Source organism: Prunus persica, chromosome G2, assembly GCF_000346465.2.
Source record: "Prunus persica cultivar Lovell chromosome G2, Prunus_persica_NCBIv2, whole genome shotgun sequence".
In the NCBI taxonomy this organism is placed as follows: domain Eukaryota; kingdom Viridiplantae; phylum Streptophyta; class Magnoliopsida; order Rosales; family Rosaceae; genus Prunus; species Prunus persica.
The window spans coordinates 15,911,353-15,931,799 of NC_034010.1; the positions used below are offsets into that span (position 1 = coordinate 15,911,353).

The 20,447-nt window shown below is 34.6% G+C and overlaps 1 protein-coding gene across 1 annotated transcript; it reads left to right on the forward strand.

Annotated features, from left to right (window-relative positions):
* Positions 5,438 to 7,836, forward strand: LOC109947197 (rust resistance kinase Lr10-like). The gene is made up of 3 exons (XM_020556932.1): positions 5,438 to 6,254; positions 6,408 to 6,443; positions 6,536 to 7,836. The coding sequence occupies exons 1-3, from the start codon at positions 5,456 to 5,458 to the stop codon at positions 7,582 to 7,584; spliced, it is 1,884 nt and encodes a 627-aa protein (XP_020412521.1). The 5' UTR covers positions 5,438 to 5,455; the 3' UTR covers positions 7,585 to 7,836.

Below are 20,447 nucleotides of genomic sequence, written 5' to 3' on the forward strand. Positions count from 1 at the left end.
AATGTTGACCCCCAAATTCACAATCATTAGTATGACATGATAATAGAAAATTATAAATAATGAATATATCATACGGAGCTAATGAAGTTTAAGTGACAAGTTTCCAAAACTTATTATCATTTATTGTTAGGCGGCGAATTAGTTAATTACCAAACTATATATAATGAATATATCAACGATTAAATATTATTGAATATTAAATAAGTAGAAAGAAGACCAAGACCAAGACCTGGGCTGCAGTCAACATATATTTAAGATTTTTTTTTTTCCTAAATTGTATTGCTCTGTTTTTTCTACATTCACACTTGACCAGCATGTGCTCTCTGATTGACATATATGAGTCAACACCAATGTGACACGGTATCAGCTGCTTAAATTAGACTGGACCACATTATCTTTAGACTCGTTTTCAATCAGTGATGAAGTTGTGAATGCATTTTCCATTTTATCACCCAATTTTTCAAAAGAATTTAGATGAAAAATTAATAAAATATAAGTCGTATTTAATAAAACAATCCCACTCGCTTAAGGATCTAAAAATAAGGTCATGAGAGGTCCTATTTAATAAAGGCCATTGAATTAAGGACTAGTTTGGAATTGCTGTTATTTAAAAACAAAGTTGTTTCTATTCAATATATATATATATATATATATATATGTTCCCTTATGTTCTTTCCTTGCCCTTTGGATTTCCTAACAAAAAGGGGGAGAGATGATTATGTGAAATTATGATAAAAAAAAGGGAGAGATTGTGTTGTAGAATTAAGGGGGAGTGATGCTGTAATTTTACTTTGAATTATATTTCTTCTCCCACATGCTTCACTGGTTTTGTTGTTTCATAATGTGCAGGGATTTAGAGCTTCGAGTTTAGAGTAGGATTTCATTTGTTAAATCCCATGCAATTTCTTTTGAGTTGTAATAGGTGTTTTGTCTAGGAAATGCCAAAGGGGGAGATTGTTAGTATAAAAATTATACTGGCATTTCCTAGACTCTAGCATAGGTCGGGAATTAGTGTGTGAATATCTTTTATTGTTTTGGTGCAACACATTCAATCTTGGATTTTCGAAATATGACTTGATCGATATGAGGAACTTGATTTAAGGTAAATCATGACATAATCATGCATTCATTATAGGATTCCTAATTGGAGTTATTTTCACTCAAGTGCTTTTATATTAGGAAGCTTTAGTTTTCACATACAATATAGTTTACTATTTAGGTAAGTCCTATTTCTAATAGGATTAGATTTTAAGAAAAATTAGTGTATAGTCATAAAAAAAACTTTAGTAATTAGCATATGATACATTATCTATTTTTGTTTTGGATATGGTGGATGAGTTTTAAATTTTATTTTGTTAAAAGACAATGGCCCTAGCCATGTGCTCTTTAAGCTTGTTTAATTTGTATTTGAAATAACGTTTTTACCCCTTTTATTTTATCACTGGTCTCTCTGTGTTCCCAAAATCAATACTCAGGACCCCCTTCCTTGTCGATGTTCTCTCCCTGCTTCCAAAATCACTATTTGGGACATCCTTCCTTACTGGCGGTCTATCAATGTTCCCAAAATCAGTAATTGTAATGTTCCTTATCAGTGGTCTCTCTGTGTTCTCAAAATCAATAATCGGGACGTCCTTCCTTATCGATGGTCTCTCCCTGCTTCCAAAATCACTACTTGGGACGTCCTTCCCTATTGGCGCTCTCACCGTGTTCCCAAAATCAGTATTTAGGACGTCCTTCCTTATTGGTGGTCTCTCTATGTTCCCAACATCAGTATTTGTGACCTCCTTCCTTTTTTGTGGTCTCTCCATGTTCCCAGATTCAGTATTACAGACTTGGTCCTCCACAAGTTCTACCAAACTCTGTGAAGTAGAAGGAGATGAGAATTCAGGAGAGAGACTTGTACCTTTTACTCTATTTGATGGTTTTTTCTTGTGCATATCATCCACCCACTTTGGGGCATCCTTCAACAACTTCCAGCAATGGTCAAAATGAAATTTTCTCTTTTCCAATTTTTCGCATAATTGTTTCGAATAAAAAAACTGCAAAAAAGTTCATTATCAAATATACACAAACACTGATTACCAACAAAATAAAATAAAAAAGATTGCGAAAAAAGAAGTTTACCTTATCCTGCACATTCATGCCATATTTGTGCTCATTTTCCACTTGAGTAACATATTCACAAAATTTTTTGCCCCGTAATCCATAGGTTGTTGGTTATTGAGTTGTTAAGCTAGTGTTGATTTGATTCCCTTCTCTTTGTACTTGTGGAGTTTGCTATCTAAGTTATTTAGTTTGCAGCAATGCATATTTCAATTTTGTTTTGTTTCTAGCTATATTTTCAATTTCGACCTGGAAACTTGAGATCATATTGCGGTTCTTAGGATAGAGATGTTTGTTGTTTATGACATCACTGTCATATGATATTTTGTAATACCATTTAAGCTTTAGTTCAGTAAAATTTTATACAAGTTCTGCATTATAGTTTTGCACAAACTACATTGCAGTTTCAGAAATTGCATTGCAGTTTTTGTAATTACAATTGGATTTTTGCTCTTTTCTTGGCCTTCAATCTCACCAATTTGAAGAGTAGAGGCTACCCAGATGAGGAATTGGGTGGGCAAGAGAAGAGTAGAACTACTCAAGAGCAAGAGAACTCAAAATTGGACTTTTGGAAACTGCATTGCAGTTTTGGAAACTGCATTGTAGTTTTCATTTAATTACAATTGGATTTTTGCTCTTTCCTTGGTCTTCAACCTCACCAATTTAAAGAGTAGAAGCTACCTAGATGAGGAATTAGGTGGGCAAGAGAAGAGTAGAACTACCTAAGAGCAAGAGAACTCAAAATTGGACTTTTGGAAACCAAAAACTGCATTGCAGTTTTCATTTAATTACAATTATTTTGTAGCTGTTTTCGTTTTTGTTTTTGTTTTTTTAACATAATTGATATCTACATTATATTTTTGTTGCAGTTTCTGTTTTTATTTGCAGTTTTTGTGTGAATAAGTGTTGAAATGCTTTTTATTTTTATTTTTTTAAAATAAACCATTGATTGTTTATATAAATATTGTATAATTGAATAAATATTACAAAATCAAGTTTGGTGTAGTGGTTTGTGAGTGAGCCTTCCTCCTTTGAGGGTCAAGGTTCGAGTCCATTCAATGACACAATCTTTTTTTTAAAGGTGAATAAAGGGCAACGGAGTTGATCATCTACAGACGGTGGCAGGCGATGGCGGCCAACGGTGGTGGTGGCAGGTGGGCGGAGGCGGGAGTCCGACGGTGGTGGTCGGCGACGGGCGGTGGCGGCCAACGGTGGTGGTGGCAGGTGGCTGGCAGCGGGAGTCCGGCGGTGGTGGCCGGCGGCAGGATTCCGGCAGTGGTGGCCGGCAGCGAGATATGATTAGCTAGATATGGACATGTGGCATAGTATGCTTACCTTAGAAGGAGTGGCATTGTGTGTAATTTTGATATGTTTTAATGATATTTTTGTAAAATTAGGTACCACAACTTGGTCTTTTGCCTTATGCTAATTAGATGAAATTGTATTACTATCTTCCAAATTAGTAAACTATATTGTGTTTTAAAACTAAAGCTCCCTAGATTTTATCTTTTGAGATTATTTTCCTAATTAGACTTTATTTTGATTTAAATAAAAAATATCCTTTTTCATATTTGACTTATTGGAGAGCATGTTTCTTTTAATACTCAAATTGGTTTCATTGATTAACATCATTTCCTTGTATAAACTAATGGGATTGGAAGTTTGCATGGGCTGACGAAATTGAATAGAATTTTTCAGAGAATCAAATATTATTGGGATCTCTTAGCTTTATGCAGTTTCTCTTGCAAAAAGAACAACATGTCTGTATAAAGACATGGCGTGACTCTTCTTGGTTTTTACACAACTTTGATATATTTGTTTTGAGCATCTAGAATTCCTAAGAAAAGCTGTTGTGCATATCTTTGAGATAAGTTATTAAGTGTTCTATATTTACTATGTGATTTATCAAATACTTTCATCATTCATATTGCATTCATTTGCATGTTCAGTGACTTATACGATTAAGGGCACCAAAACTGTGGTGGTGATTTTTCTCTAGCGAGCTTACGGTAATCATGACCAGTATTACGTTCAACATAAGGAGTGTTGACAGGTCATCTCGTGACAGAAGTTGAGTTACGAAGAAGTCGGTAAACATTATCTAGAATGCATTGAGGAAAAGTGTGTGAGTACTTCATGTAATTATCGTTCTATAGTAGATTTATTTTGAACTAAGGAATTCCATGGATTTTTCCCAAATGTGAGGTCTACCACGTAAAATAATTTTCTGCATGTTCCTTTATTTTGCGCTCAATACTTTTCAGGATTGATAAGCCATATCAATCATGTTATTGAAGTTTATTTTTATTTATTGATTATAATTTCAAATTGGCCTATTCACCCCCCTCTAGGCATTTTTAATCATCTTATAGGTAATTTCAAAAAATTATAAATTAATTTCTATTTTCCTATCATACGTAGCTAATGAAGTTTAAGTGACAAGTTTCCAAAACTTATTATTATCTTTTGAGGGTTAAAATTGATCAAACCGAATAGTTAAATCCTATATGGATTTAAAGGTCGGAAGAGATATGTCAAAAATAACATATCAAAAGCTTGATGTCAAATTTTTTTAAATATTTTTTTAGTCATGGACCCCGCTATCATTTATTCTCTTTTCAAACTTTATGCATCATATGGGCCCATTTGATTTCAAAAATATAATTGGCACTTCGGGTGGAGTTTAATTTTTTCCAAAATGTCAAATTGCCACATAAGCCATCAAATTCAAATTTAACATTTTGCATTTGACATCTCCTTTAGAGATGCTCTTAGGCGGCGAATTAGTTAATTACCAAACTATATATAGTGAATATATATATTTTCCTATCAAATCAATATTTTCAAAAGATGACTTATGGTCTTGTAATAAAAAGTTGAGGAACGCTTTATCTATATATATAAAGCAAAAGACAGAAAATAGTGAAACATTTAAAATACCAGAAAATATCCTTGGTTAATTCAAACATTGAGAATTGAAATTATTAATTAATTGAGAATAAAATAGTAAATTCATTTTTTATATTAAAAAATTAAAATTAAAAACAAAATCAGATAATTGATCCTACTTCTATAAAACATAACTACCCATATTATATTTTCTTAATTCTAAAAATAAAATAAAAAGGAAAAAAGAAAACCAACTATCACATGGGGCTAGTGTTTAAAGAAAGAAAAAAGAAAGAAACCATCATATCATTCGATCCATTTTTACAAAATAGATTAAATATTATTAAATATTAATAAGTAAAAAGAAGACCAAGACCTGGGTCTGCAGTCAACATACATTTAACGTTTTTATTTTTCCCTAACTTATATAGTTCTGTTTTTTCTACATTCACACTTGACCAGCATGTGCTCTGAATCTGCAGGGATTACACTTTGTCAATGCTGCAGGGATTACACTTCCCATTTTTTTGTTAGAATAATGCTTCTGATCAATTTCTTATGCTGGTTGCTCATAGTAGTAGATGTCGATGCAGTCCATGGCGGAGTAGGCCTTGAAAGTTGCAGAGAAGCAAGATGTAAACCGGACGGCCCAGCCATCCGATTCCCATTTCGACTTAAAGGTAAGCAGCCAATCCATTGCGGTTACCATGGCTTTGATCTATCATGCACTAACGCCAGCCAGACTCTGCTCGAGATGCCATCTTCATCTAGTAACCTCTTCGTTGAAAAGATTAAGTACACATCTCAGGAGATTGAAATATATTACCACAATGATTACCCATCGGGAAATATTTTTTACTTCAGTTTATCTTCTTCTCCCTTACAATTTGTGCCTGGACCAGATAACTATAATTATACGCTATTCAGTTGTCCATATTCACCAGAAAGATCCAACATCGATTTTTGTGGGATGGAACTGGGACCTTACCACTTTGACATTCCTGAAAACCAGACATATGCTGTCAACGCTCAATGTTCTATTGATAGAATGCCCATAGAGTCCTGTACCAAGCTGCATGACTATACATCAATTCCAGACATATCACCAGTCTTGGCAATGAAAAAAACTATGAAGTTGCATTGGTCCAAACCATCATGTCGACATTGCAAAGAGATGGGCAAGGCGTGTAGATCAAAGATTAGTGAATATAGTCTTGCACATGTTCAGACTGCAGAAAGCGAATGTTTAGATTTCCCTGAAGGTATCATTTAACTAAACTTGGCTTTGTTGCAGTACTTTGCAAGCAAATATTATTTATTTTCAGTCATTCAAATTCGATCTGATTAGTCAGGACTCAGAATTTTATTGATTTCATAGCAAAAGTTCTTATTAGCTTAAATAACAACTTTTACAGGTAGTAGCCGTAGAGGGACACGCATAAAGATATCAGGTGAGTTGTCCATAAATTAAAGCACTTGCATTGCTGGACTATAAATCCGAATCACATGTACTTAGGATAATTTTTGTCATCTCTATCTGCAGTTTGCACAGTTTCTGTGGCTCTTATTGCAGTGGGGGCTCTCATCATCTTCCATGTCTATATCTCCAACAAAACAGAGAAAACAAATCAGTTGAGAATTGAAAGATTTTTGGAAGATTACATAGCTCAGAAGCCAAGCAGATATTCCTATGCTGATATTAAGAGGATAACAAATCAATTCAAGGACAAGTTGGGGCAAGGGGCCTATGGAACAGTTTTTAAAGGGAAGCTTTCCTCTGAATTGCTTGTTGCTGTGAAAATCCTCAACAATTCAAATGAAAATAATGGAGAAGATTTTACAAATGAAATGGGAACAATGGGTCGCGTGCACCATGTCAATGTGGTGCGCTTGGTTGGCTTTTGTGCCGATGGGTTTATACGAGCTCTTGTGTATGAATTCTTACCAAATGGTTCATTACAAAACTTTTTATCATCAGCAGATAATAAAAATTCTTTCCTTGGTTGGGATAAGTTGCAAGATATTGCTTTAGGTATTGCCAAAGGAATTGAGTATCTTCACCAAGGGTGTGACCACCGAATCCTCCACTTCGACATCAAACCCCATAACATTTTGCTGGACCAGAATTTCACTCCGAAAGTTTCCGATTTTGGTCTAGCCAAGTTATGCGCAAGGGATCAAAGCGCAATATCCATGACAACCGTCAGGGGAACCATGGGCTACATTGCACCCGAAGTGTTCTCTAGGAACTTCGGTAGTGTGTCCTACAAGTCAGATGTCTATAGTTTCGGGACGTTGTTGCTGGAAATGGTTGGTGGCAGAAAAAACTTTAAGGTCATGGAGGACTCCACCGACCAAGTCTACTTTCCAGAATGGATTTATAACCTTTTAGAACAAGGAGACGACCTACGGATCCATATTGAGGATGAAGGAGATGCTAAAATTGCAAAGAAACTTGCCATTGTGGGTCTATGGTGCGTCCAATGGCACCCAATAGATCGTCCTCCAATGAAAGTTGTAGTTCAAATGTTAGAAAGAGAAGGTGACAATCTAACCATACCACCCAATCCTTTCTGCTCTACTTCGAACTGAATGAACACAACTATACTGTCTGCAAGGCATCTGGACATTTGCGTACATCAAGAGTTCTACCAGTCACCATGATTTGATATGAGATCATGCACTGTAATATTAAATAACATATGGTGTTGAATATATATCGTAGTATATGTAAGTGTTTGGGTTTGAATTTGTCATGATTCAAATTGTAGTATATGCTAAGTGTTTGAATTTGAATTTCTAAACAAATATCAATCCAGATTTCATAGATTTTGGAGATTTCAAGCCTTATTTAGGCCACTCAGATTCTAGATTACATTGTAGATCGTTTTGCAAACCCTGCGTTAGTAAGATTTCCAGCTGTTGAATCATTTCCCAACTATGATTCCTTAACTTTAGCTGCAATTATTCGGTTAGAGAAGGACATTCCTCAACCATAATTCATTCAGTTGCTTTACATTTTCCATAACAATGTCACTATTTGCTCTGTATTAATTAGTGATTCGAGCTGGTTTTCTATCATATTTTGAGTTCATCTTATTATTTTCAACTGTAATGATTTTTAATTCAATTCCATCGATACTTTCCCGCACTACAACAGAAATTGTTGAAGTCCTTTATTCATCAAAGCCCTTTTTTCATCAAATGTAAGGATTTTTGTTTGTCAAAATGTTAAATTGCCACATAAGTCATCAAATTCAAATTTAACATTTTACATTTGATATTTTCCTTGGAAATGCTCGGCCGCAAATTAGTTAATTACCAAACTATATATAATGAATATATCAATTTTTCAAAAAGACTACTTTAAAATCAATATTTACAAAAGGTGACTTATGGTCTTGTAATGAAAAGTCGAGGAACGCTTTATGTTTAAAGAAAGGGAAAAGAAAGAAACCATCACATCATTCGATCAATTTTTAATCAACGATTAAATATTATTGAATATTAAATAAGTAGAAAGAAGACCAAGGCCTGGGTCTGCAGTCGACATATAGTTAATACAAGTCAAAACAGCGTTGAGAGAGCAACCTATGAAGACCGGCATTAAAAGTATATGGTATTTTCTCTGAAGCTTTATTCAATTATTTGGATCTTAAATGGCGATTCTGTCGTAATCAAAACGTTTTGAAGTAAAGTGTTCCAGTACTTTTCAAGTCAAAATGTGGATTAAATTGCTTCAATTATTTGAATCTTAAATGGGGACTTCGCCGTAAAGAAAACGTTTTGAAGTTAAGTGCACTACTACTTTTCAAGTCAAAATGTAGAATAAATTGCTTCAATTATTTGGATCTAAACCCTAAAGAAAACGTTTTAAAGTTAAATGCTCAACTACTTTTCAAGTCAAAAAGTGAAATTAATTGCTTCAACTTGGTTTTGATTTGGTCGAAGTGACTTATTCCACATTTTTTCTTTCAAATTTTTTTACCCGACATGTCAAAAGAATGAACGATCTTATAGAACCCAAGTGAATAGGTATGGGGCACCCATTCATAGAATGCGATAGTGCAGTCCATCTATTAGTGTTATTAAATAATAAAATAGGGATGTAAAAGGACAAGTAATTATAGTGTGGTATTAGAGTACAATCACGTGATATACTTCGTTCACATGTTATGATATAAGTGGATATTTATTAATTAATATCAACTATATATATATGTGTGTGTGTGTGTGAATGTGTGCGTGATCCCTTATGTTCTTTCCTTGCCCTTTAGATTTCCTGACAAAAAGGGGGAGAGATAACTGTGTGAAATTATGATAAAAAGGGGGAGAGATTGTGTTGTAGAAGTAAGGGGGAGTGATGTTGTAATTTTGCTTTCAGGGGGTAATGTTGTAATTTTGCTTTGAATTACATTTCTTCTCCCACATGCTTCACTGGTTTTGTTGTTTCATAATGTGTAGAGATTCAGAGCTTCAATTTTAGATTATGATTTCATTTGTTAAATCTCATGCAATTTCTTTTGAGTTTGTATTAGGTGTTTTGTCTAGGAAATGCCAAAGGGGGAGATTAATAGTATGAAAATTGTATTGACATTTCCTAGACTCTAGCATAGGTTGGAAATTAGTGTGTGAATATCTTTTATTGGAAGTTTTGGCGCAACACATTTAATCCCATATTTTCGAAGTATGACTTGATCGATATGAGGAACTTGATTTCAGGTAAATCATGATATAATCATGCATTCGTTATAGGATTCCTAGTTGGAGTTATTTTCACTCAAGTGCTTTTATATTAGTCTTATTTTTAGTAGGATTAGATTTTATCTCTTGAAATTATTTTCCTAATTGGACCTTATTTTGGTTTAAGTAAAAATAAATTTTTTTTTTTTTTTCATATTTGACTTAGAGAGCATGTTTCTTTTAATACCCAAATTGGTTTCATTGATTAATATGGTTTCCTTGTATAAACTAATGGGACTGGAAGTTTGCATGGGCTGACGAAATTGAATAGGATTTTTTAGAGAAACGAATATGATATGGATCTCTTGGCTTTATGTAGTTTCTTTTGCAAAAAGAACATGTCTATATAAAGACATGGCGTGACTCTTCTTGGTTTTTACACAGTTTTGATATATTTGTTTTGAGCATCAGAATTCCTATGAAAAGTTATTGTGCATATCTTTGAGATAAATCATCAAGTATTCTATATTTATTTGGTGATTTATCAAATATTTGGTGATTTATTAAATATTTTTATTATTCATATTGCATTCATTTGCATATTCGGTGACTCATACGGTTGAGGGCACCAAGATCGTAGTGGTGGTTTTTCTCCAGTAAGCTTGAAGCAATTGTGACCAGTGTTCAACATAAGTAGTGTCGAAAGATCATGCTGTGACAGAAGTTGAGTTAGGAATAAGTCGATAAATATTATCTAGAATGTGCCTAGGATAAGTGTGTGAGTACTTATTGTAATCATCGTTCTATAGTGGATTTGTTTCTGGATTGATAAGCCATATCAATCTTGTTACTGAAGTTTATTTTTATTTATTGATTATAATTTTAAATTGACCTATACACCCCCCCTTTAGGCATTTTTAGTCATCTTATAGGTAATTCAGAAAATTTTAAATTAATTTCTATTTTCCTATCGTGCTTTGCTAATGAAGTTTAAGTGACAAGTTTCCAAAAACTTTTTATTATCTTTTGAAAGTTAAAATTGCTCAAACCGAATAGTCAAATCCTACATGGATTAAAAGGTTGAAAGAGAGATATCAAAAATAACATATCAAAAGCTTGATGTCAAATATTACTTTAATATTTTTTAGTTTTGGACCCCACTATCATTTATTCTCTTTTCAAATTTTATGCATCATATGAGCTCATTTTCTTTTAAAAATATAATAAAATAATATGATATTTGGCGTTTTGAGTAGAGTTCAATATAATTCAAATTTAACATTTTGCATTTGACATCTTCCTAGGAGATGCTCTTAGACAGTGAATTAGCTAATTACCAAACTATATATAATGAATATATCAATTTTAAAAAAATTACTTTAAAATCAATATTTTCAAAAGGTGACTTATGGTCTTGTAATGAAAAGTCGAGGAGCACTACTGACCTTCAACCTGCCCTCATATCAACGAGTAAATATTATTGAATATTAAATAAGTAGAAAGAAGACAAAGACCTAGGTCTGCAGTCAACATATATTTAAGGTTTTTTTTTTTTTTTTTTCTTTCCTAACTTATAATGTTCTGTTTTTTTTCTACATTCACACTTGACCAGCATGTGCTCTGAATCTGATTGATATATATGAGTCAATAACGACATGACACAGTATCCACTACTTAAATTAGACTGGACCACATTATCTTTAGACACTTTCAATTAGTGATGAAAGTGTGAACGCATTTTCCAATTATCACCCAATTTTTCAAAAGAATTTAGATGAAAAATTAATAAGATATAAGTTGTATTGAATAAAACAGTCCCGCTCACTTAAGGATTTAAAACTAAGGTCATGTGAGGTTCTATTTAATAAAGGCCATTGGATTAAGGGCTAGTTTGAAATTGTTGTTACTTTTAAAAAAGTTGCTTCTGTTATGCTTTGAAAATAATTAACTGTAAAATAAAACAGCTTCATATTTGGTAAACAATATTTTTAAAGTATGTTAATACAAAAAAGCAGTGTTAAAACCATTTAATAAATTTAAATCTAAAATTGATATAATCATGAATAATGACTAAAATATATAGATAGTCTTGCCAATATATATGAATATTTTAGTCATCCTCGAATAGACTATTTTGCCAACCAATCCGTTTTCTTTTGCTTGCCATTGTGCAAGGCCAAACAAAAGTCCTCAGCAGGATTTCCAATAATTTCTTATGTCTTACAAAAAAAATTAATGCACAATGTTATTATGATAATTGAATGAGACAATGAACGGTGTTTTCGTGTACCATGGACAGTGAACACAATAAATTGACAATCAAAGATTTATATGATGTATATCAGTATACAAATAAAGTTCGTTCCTACTTTGCACAAAAAATAAAAAATAAAAACTAAAATTGAAATGGTTATGAGTTTCTTTCTGTCAATCTTTTTCATGTTGACTTGGTGCTCATTTTGATTCCAATCTGTTTACTTTTTAGTTATTATATGTACATATAAGATGTGATGGTTTTGTTTGCTTCTTGCACTTCCTTTTCAATGCTTAGTTTCTTGGGTTTTTTTTCCACTTCTATATAGTCTGCATCAATCAATTGGCACAAGTTTCATTTCTTTCAAATAGGGAAATTGACCAATGATTATTCTCCTAGTTCATGTGAAGCGGTGCCAAAAAAGAAAAAAGAAAAAAGTTGATGCGAAATTAAGTTCATAGTTTTGGCGAAACCTATAGTTAGTGTTCTATTAACTCAATAACTAGTTAGCAGTTGAGTGTTACTGTATATATTTTGAGGAGAATGATATGATTCAGTACTTGACTGAATAAGATAATAAATAAACTGAAACTGCACTTGGATGGTTGTTTCTTAGACTTTGTTTTAATATTCAATTTCTTTGTATGATTTGAAACTTTACAAGTCTTTAAGAAATACAGATAAATCTCTTGTAAATTTAACTAATTTTGGAGTTGAAATTTCTTTACACTGTTTGGATGAGAGAGTTTAATTTATTTATTTTTAATAGAATTTTTAAGGGGTTATTAGATCTAGATCCAAAACAATTAGCTGGTATTGGATTTAGTCCATGCGTTTTTAATTTTAGATGTAGGTCTTTTGACTTTATTTCCTTTTTTTGTTGTGTCGATAAAGAACAACTATAAAGAACAAAATGACTGAACCTGATTCAAAGTTGAGCATATATTCAACATAAAATAATAATAATAATAAATGAAGAAGAAGAAGCAAAAGTCGATACTATGACTGCATAGCAAATGGATATTAGACCATGCTTCAGCGGTCATTTGTGCCTTGGGATGAACCCTAACTCTGAAACTCCATTATTTTCTCATTTATTTTAAGTGTTTGGCTTCCTTTGAGCACTAAACTCACTCCGTTATTTCTTTTCTTATGTCAATGTACAACATTTAAAAAAGAAAAAAAAAAAAGTCTTCCTAATTAGGTGCTTTACTTACCTTAAATTTAGTAATTTATTATAAAACCACCATAAAAATTTGCTGCAGTTAATAACTTCATTGTTTCTTACGTTTTATGTGCTCAAGAGTAAATTGGATAAGGAAAGAAATATAATATTGGCTAATTATCTCATTAAGGTAAGTAATCTAAGATAATGGGCAATATTGGAACAACAAATAATTTTAAAAATATAAAAATCAAAAGATTACATCATACAATATTTAAAAAGGAATGTAATCCTATGTGGCGCAAAAATCAAAGGACTTGTATCAAAATCACCAAATCCAAGGATTAAACCTAACTTCTGGATGGGAATTTGGATCTGTATCAACTTTTCTAAATTTTTAAATGACAAAACTTGAACACCTTAATAATAAAAGTACAAATATAATTTAAAGAAGATTCTAATAATATTTCTCTTTTCAAAGTTGAAAGAGATCCAAGTTTTATTCTCTATTTTTTGAAGTATTGTCCACATGTGCGAAAAATTTCAAAAGCAACAAAATTTTCTTTCTGATGTTGATTTTGAAAATTTTCGCCTACAACATGTGGACAATAGTAAGAAAAATGGATAAATAATACTTGAACCTCACTTATCTCCCTCAATTAAATTTTTGGGCTTTTCACATATAAGTCCTTTTTAACTTTACAATTTATTTTTTGGCCAAATTTTTTAACATTACATTTGAAACACAAAAAATTAATTAATTTTTTATTTTAGAAAAACCATTGGAGCACAATATTGTAGAAAACACCTTCTTGAATGGAGAAATCTATAACACACTAAGGGGCTAGCTGAGGGCTTTTTCTTCCATTACCTCTCTAAATGTTTTTGTATGGTGCTTTTCCTAATTTACTATAAATTTTGAGATGCTTAATTTTTTTAAGTGGTTATTTCTTGAAGTCAATTTCAGTACATTGCTGTCAAAATTGGTCACAAGATGCACACCTACTAAATTATTCAGGACTAAATTGGTTTCTTATCACGCTTCTGTTTCTCCCCTTCACTATCCACTCCCCTCCCCTCCCCTTTTTTCTCATCTCATCATGGCCATAGCTGCAAGTGCCGTGGAAGCACACCCAAATGGGCTTTGGGCTTTGGAATTTGGGCTCCTAGTGCTTGTAGTCCTACACGCAAGAAGAAAATCTAGAAACATAATTTAAGGCTAATTCGGGAACTCAAACGAGACTTAGATTTTTTTTAATATAATTATTTTTTAATTTTTAATACAAGCATAATCTACTACTCTATATTAATCTAATCTATAGAGATGGAGATATAAACTTGAATGTAAGGAATTTAACTCACTACCCTAATCAACTAGCATAACCCACATGTGCCAAGTGAGACTCAAGTATTAGTTTTAGGAGTATGCTTCATTTTACTGAAAAGTAAATAAGCAATCACGCCATGTCCGTAGAATTTACTTTGATGATACTCAGATCCCCAAATATGACATTGTTAGGCCAGCCCGTGCTCAACAATTCTAATCAAGCCATCACTAATTTTAATCTTGGAACAAAAAAATTCGTGCTCAAAATGAAAAGGAACATTCAATTTTCTTCTTCCCATGAATTCCACTCTCTTGGTCAAATGAACATGGAAAGAGATCAAAGCACAAAAGACTATCTTGGTTGACAATATGAACTCATAATCGATATTACATTTAGTTCGCTTTCGTGCAACACGAATAAACTACATTTTCATAACATACATTTGCATTCCCAGAAGAAGAGGAAGAGACTGAATTCACGGCCTTCCTCCCAATGACTATAATAATTTGGTTATAAATTTACCTCCTCACCTTGCTCGTGAGCAATGGAAGCTGAAAGAATTCCGAGGTCACAATTTAAGAATGTCAATGCAGATTCACATTCAGAGATTATTCTTGTGACAAACGAGGGCTCACCCGCAACTGAGTCAAATGATACGACAGAGCTGCGTGGAAGTCTCTAAGATTCCTCAAGTTCCTAGGAACTGCAGTCAACGCAAGGGAAAGGAGACACCTTATTAGAAATTCATAGTCATGCCAACAATACTTAGTAAAAATCCATGATACTAGTAAAAATGCAGCATCATTCACTTTATTCATTTGCATTGCTCCATACCCAAGTAACCCCACCTCACCTGACCTAGAAACTCCACACCCCCTTGCCCCTTGCACCTACACCACACACTCTCAAGCAAGAACACACACACAAAAGGTCATCAAGAAGTAATACCATGTTGAGGAGCAAAAGAGAGAATGGGAGAGAATTCAATGGATGATTTTGGGGAAGGTTTTCTGCTACTGTTCGGTTGAAGAACATGGGAGGATTGGAATCATAAGGAGAATGGTGATAACAGTATGATGTGCTAACACGTGTTCTTGCTTAGGTGGCAAGTCTGTTAGCTCTTCACATGCTTATTAGTTTAGGGTAAACACTCTTGAGAAATATACAGAGCTTTATCTTTAATTCTTTTCTCTGTCTAAACCTAGATCTGAAATACTCTCTTTCCACCATGGTTATCATGGTATCAGAGTGGGTTGCCTATGCGTGAAAGTCCAATGGCCACACATGCTCCACGTCATTCAAAATGTGCTGTCCACCTGTTAGGCTTGAAAATTCCCCACATGTGCTGGTGCGTGTGAGAATGTTAAGTGAAAAATATCCCACATTGGAAAGTTGAGAAACCTAGAAAGGACTTATAAGGAGTTGAGCTACTACCCCCATTGCCAATTGGTTTTGGAGTGGAACCTCAACTTCCTTCATGGTATCAGAGCAGGTTAGCCCACGTGTGAAAGCTCAACGGCCACACGTGCTCCACGTAACCCAATATGTGTTGTCCATGTGCTAGGATTAAATTTGCCACACGTGCGGGGGCGTGTGAGAATGTGAAGGTAAAACGTCCCACATTAGAAAGTTGAGAAATCTAGCAAGAACTTATAAGGAGTTGGGCTACTCCCCTCATTGCCAATTGGTTTTGGGATGAAACCTCAATTTCCTTCATGGTATGTGAGAATGTGAAGTGAAAAATATCCCACATTGAAAAGTTGAGAAACCTAGCAATGACTTAAAAGGAGTTGAGCTACTTTCCCCATTGCTAATTGGTTTTGGGGTGGAACCTCAATTTCCTTCATGGTATCAGAGAGGGTTGCCCACGTGTGAAAGCCCAATGGCCACACATGCTTCACATCACCCAATACGTGTTGTCCACGTGCTAGGTTTGAAAATTCGCCACACATGCGGGGGCGTATGAGAATCTGAAGGTAAAAAGTCCCACATTGGAAAGTTGAGAAACCTAGCAAGGGCTTATAAGGAGTTGAACTACTCCCCCTATTGCCAATTGATTTTGGGGTGGAACATCAACTTCCTTCATAGTATTAGAGCCGATTAGCCCATGTGTGAAAGCCCAACAACCACACTTACTCTATGTCACCAAATATGTGTTGTCCACGTGTTTGACTTGAAAATACGCCACACATGAGGATTCATGGAGAATGTGAAGTGAAAAATATCCCACATTGGAAAGTTGAGAAACCTAGCAATGGCTTATAAGGAGTTGAGCTACTTCCCCCATTGCCAATTGGTTTTGGTATGGTAAAAAGTCCCATGTTGAAAAGTTGATAAACCTAGCAACGGCTAAGAAGGAGTTGGACTATTCCCTTATTGCCAATTGGTTTTGGGGTGGAACCTCAAATTCCTTCATGGTATCAGAGCGGAAATGAATATCAGTGGGCTTATGCATGAACTAACAGACTGTATTAACTGCGAGGGCTATGTCTGGACGAGTAAAGGTAAAATACCTAGTGCCTCAACAATACTACGATACAATGTAGGATCATTGAGAGCAAGACCATCATCTATCAAAGCTTGTTGATGAGGTTTGAAGGGCGTACTACAGGGTTTACACCTATGCATGGCAGCCTTCTTGAGTAAATCCTTAGCATACTTAGCCTGATTGGCAAACACCTTGCCACCAGCCTGATAGTGAATCTCAAGTCCTAGAAAATATTTGAGCTATCCCATATCCTTGAGTTCAAAAATTTCCCCAAGATCACGAATAACAGAGTTGACAAGCTCAGGATTAGAGCCTATGAGGACGATGTTGTCAACGTACAATAGAAGAATAAGAATATAAGATGGAGTTTTCTTGACAAAGAGGCTCGAATCATAAGAGACACTATGAATCCCATAATATGTAAATATCCTATAAATTTGGCATTCCATGCATGGGGGACTTGTTTTAAGCCATATAGGGACTTCCAAAGTTTGCAGACAAAATCAGGATATGTAGGATCAACAAAGTCTTGGGGCTGCTTCATAAACACTTCCTCTTGGAGCTATCCATGGAGAAAGGCATTCTTAAAGTCAAGCTGTCATAATTTCCATTGAAATCGAATTGTCAGACTCAAAATCAAACGAATAGTAGTGTGTCAAACCACATGACTGAATGTTTCGTCATAATCCAAACCAATATTCTTGGCTATACCCTTGTGCCACAAGTCTAGCCTTATATCTCGAAATGGTACCATCTGCATTCTTTTAATCTTAAAATCCACTTTCACCCTACAATGTTTGTATTAGAATGAGAAGGAACTAGAGTCTAAGTGTCTTGTTGTTGAAGGGCTTAAATTTCTTCAGACATGGCTTGTTGCCACTTAGGCTTTCCAAGGGCTGCCTTAAAATGAGAAGGTGTATCAGGCTCAGAAATAGAATGAAGCTAAGTAATGAGGCTCGAGTATTCAGGAAATTGCCTATGCTGGATAGTACCAGACTTAGACCGAGTTTGCATAGGATGGCAATTATTGGTACCAGCTGATATTGAATGAGCAGAAGGCACAAAAGAATCAGATAAACGAGGCAAGATGACCTCCAGTTGGTCATTTGATAGTACAGACAGCATATAGGTAGCAGAGGTTGTAGCACCAGCAACTGTAGGAGAATCAGAAATGGTAGGAGAAAACCTATGTGAGGTAGTAGAATCCATGCTAGGACTTGATAAAGGCTGAGACTCGGAGAAAGAGTGTGGTGGTGATGGCATAATGACCAGGACTGGGGACACAACAGATGGAGAAGAATATCATTGAGCCTTGAAGGGGAATACATCTTCATTGTAGATTACATGTCTAGAAATTAGAACTTTCTGATTTTGAGGATTGTAACAATTAACTCATTTATATCCCATTGAGAACCCCAAAAAAACACATTGCTGGGAGAGAGGTTCAAGCTTATGTGTATTGTAAGGTCTAAGCAAAGGGTAAATTGCTAAACCAAATATTCTAAGAGAAAGCAAATTTGGTAATGTACCATATAACTTGGAATATGGAGATTGCATGTGCAGAGTACGACTTGGCATTCTATTGATTAAGAAATTGGCATGTGTAACAGCATAATACCAAAACTGAAGAGGTAGACTGGCTGTAGTTAGAAGAGCAAACCCAATTTCAATGATATGCCTATTTTTCCTCTCGGCTACTCTATTTTGTTGAGGGATATAAGGACACGATATGTGATGAACGATGCCTTTAGATGCTAAAAATTCAGCAAACACCTTACTCGTATACTCTCCTCCACCATCGAATTGAAAGAATTGAACATGAGCTTGATAGTGATTAACAATATATGCATAAAACTTGCGAAAGATTGAGAAAACATCTGATTTATTTATTAAGGGAAACACCCACATGAACCAGGTACAATCATCAATGAGAGTAAGATAATATATGTAGCCTCCTAAATCAATACAAGTAGAAGGCTCCTAGACATCGGAGTGCAGCTTAGAAAAAGTTTGGAAGATATGGTAGAAGAAGAAGGAAAAGGCAATTTATGCTTTTTTCCTTGTAAACATGATTCACAAAGAGAAGATGTAGAATCTGGAGAAACAAAAATGTGAGAGGCCTTGAGGATGTGTTGAAGCACTTCATCAGTGACATGTACCAGTCAGAGATGCCATAGTTTAGTCTACACTTGTTGTCCAAGCAAAGCATGGGATCCTGATGAAATCACAGAATCTGTACAAACCGATGAGGTTGATGTACTTGGGGAAGAGACATGCTCTTTATTTGCGACTGAAGAAGCTAATGGAGCTAAGCAGTTTGTGGGAGAGGCCTTGAACCCTGATGAAAGGAACTAAGGAATGGAATAGAGGCTTTTATTACTCTGACCCCAAAATAGAAGTGTGTTGGTTTGTTTGTCCTGCACAAATATGTGATGCTAAAAAAAAATAACCCGCAATTGTTATCGCGACAGAGTTGATATACAGAGAGGAGATTTGTGGCAAGCTTAGGGACATGATATATTGTATTTAAATGTAAGGTGCCTGGTAAAGCAGTTAAAGTAGAAGAACCAATATGATTGATTCTCCTATAGTTGCTGGTGCTACAACATCTGCTACCTCTATGCTGTATGTCCTATTAGATGACCAACTGGAGGTCATCTTGCCTCGTTTATCTGATTCTTCTATGCCTTCTGCTAATTCGATTCCTAAGCCTGATACACCTTTTCATTTTAAGGTAGCCCTTGGAAAGCCTGAGTGTCAACAAGCCATGTTTGAAGAAATTCAAGCCCTTCATCAACAAGGCACTTGGACTTTAGTTCCTTCTCCTTCTAATACAAACATTGTAGAATGCAAGTGAATTTTTAAGATTAAAAAGAATGCAGATGGTACCATTTTGAGATATAAGGCCAGGCTTGTTGCACAAGGGTATAGCCAAAAAATATGGTTTCGATTATGACAAAACATTCAGTCCTGTGGTTTGACACACTACTTTTCATTTGATTTTGAGTCAGGCAGTTCAATTTCAATGGAAATTACATCAGCTTGACATTAAGAACGCCTTTCTTCATGGAAAGCTTCAAGAAGAAGTGTTTATGAAGCAGCCTCAAGGCTTTGTTGATCCTACATATCCTGTTCTTGTTTGCAAACTTTAGAAGTCCCTATATGGCTTAAAACAAGTGCCTCGTGCATGGAATGCCAAATTTACAGGACATTTACCTACTATGGGATTCACAGTGTCTCCTTCTGATCCGAGCCTCTTTGTCAAGAAAACTTCATCTGATATTCTTATTCTTCTATTGTACATTGACAACATCATCCCCACAAGCTCTAATCCTGAGCTTGTCAACTCTATTATTCATGATCTTAGGGAAGTTTTCAAATTAAAGGATATGTGACAACTCAAATATTTTCTAGGACTTGAGATTCACTATCAGGCTGATGGCAAGATGTTTGTCAATCAGGTTAAGTATGCTAAGGTTTTACTCAGAAGGCTACCATGGATACGTGTAAACCCTGTAGTATACCCTCCAAACCTTA

Bases quoted from the DNA above. Each gene is read 5' to 3' on its own strand.
- LOC109947197 (XM_020556932.1), top strand. From the start codon at position 5,456: ATGTGCTCTGAATCTGCAGGGATTACACTTTGTCAATGCTGCAGGGAT. The intron at 6,255-6,407 runs GTATCATTTAAC...CAACTTTTACAG, and splicing joins ATGTTTAGATTTCCCTGAAG to GTAGTAGCCGTAGAGGGACA. The intron at 6,444-6,535 runs GTGAGTTGTCCA...CTCTATCTGCAG, and splicing joins GACACGCATAAAGATATCAG to TTTGCACAGTTTCTGTGGCT.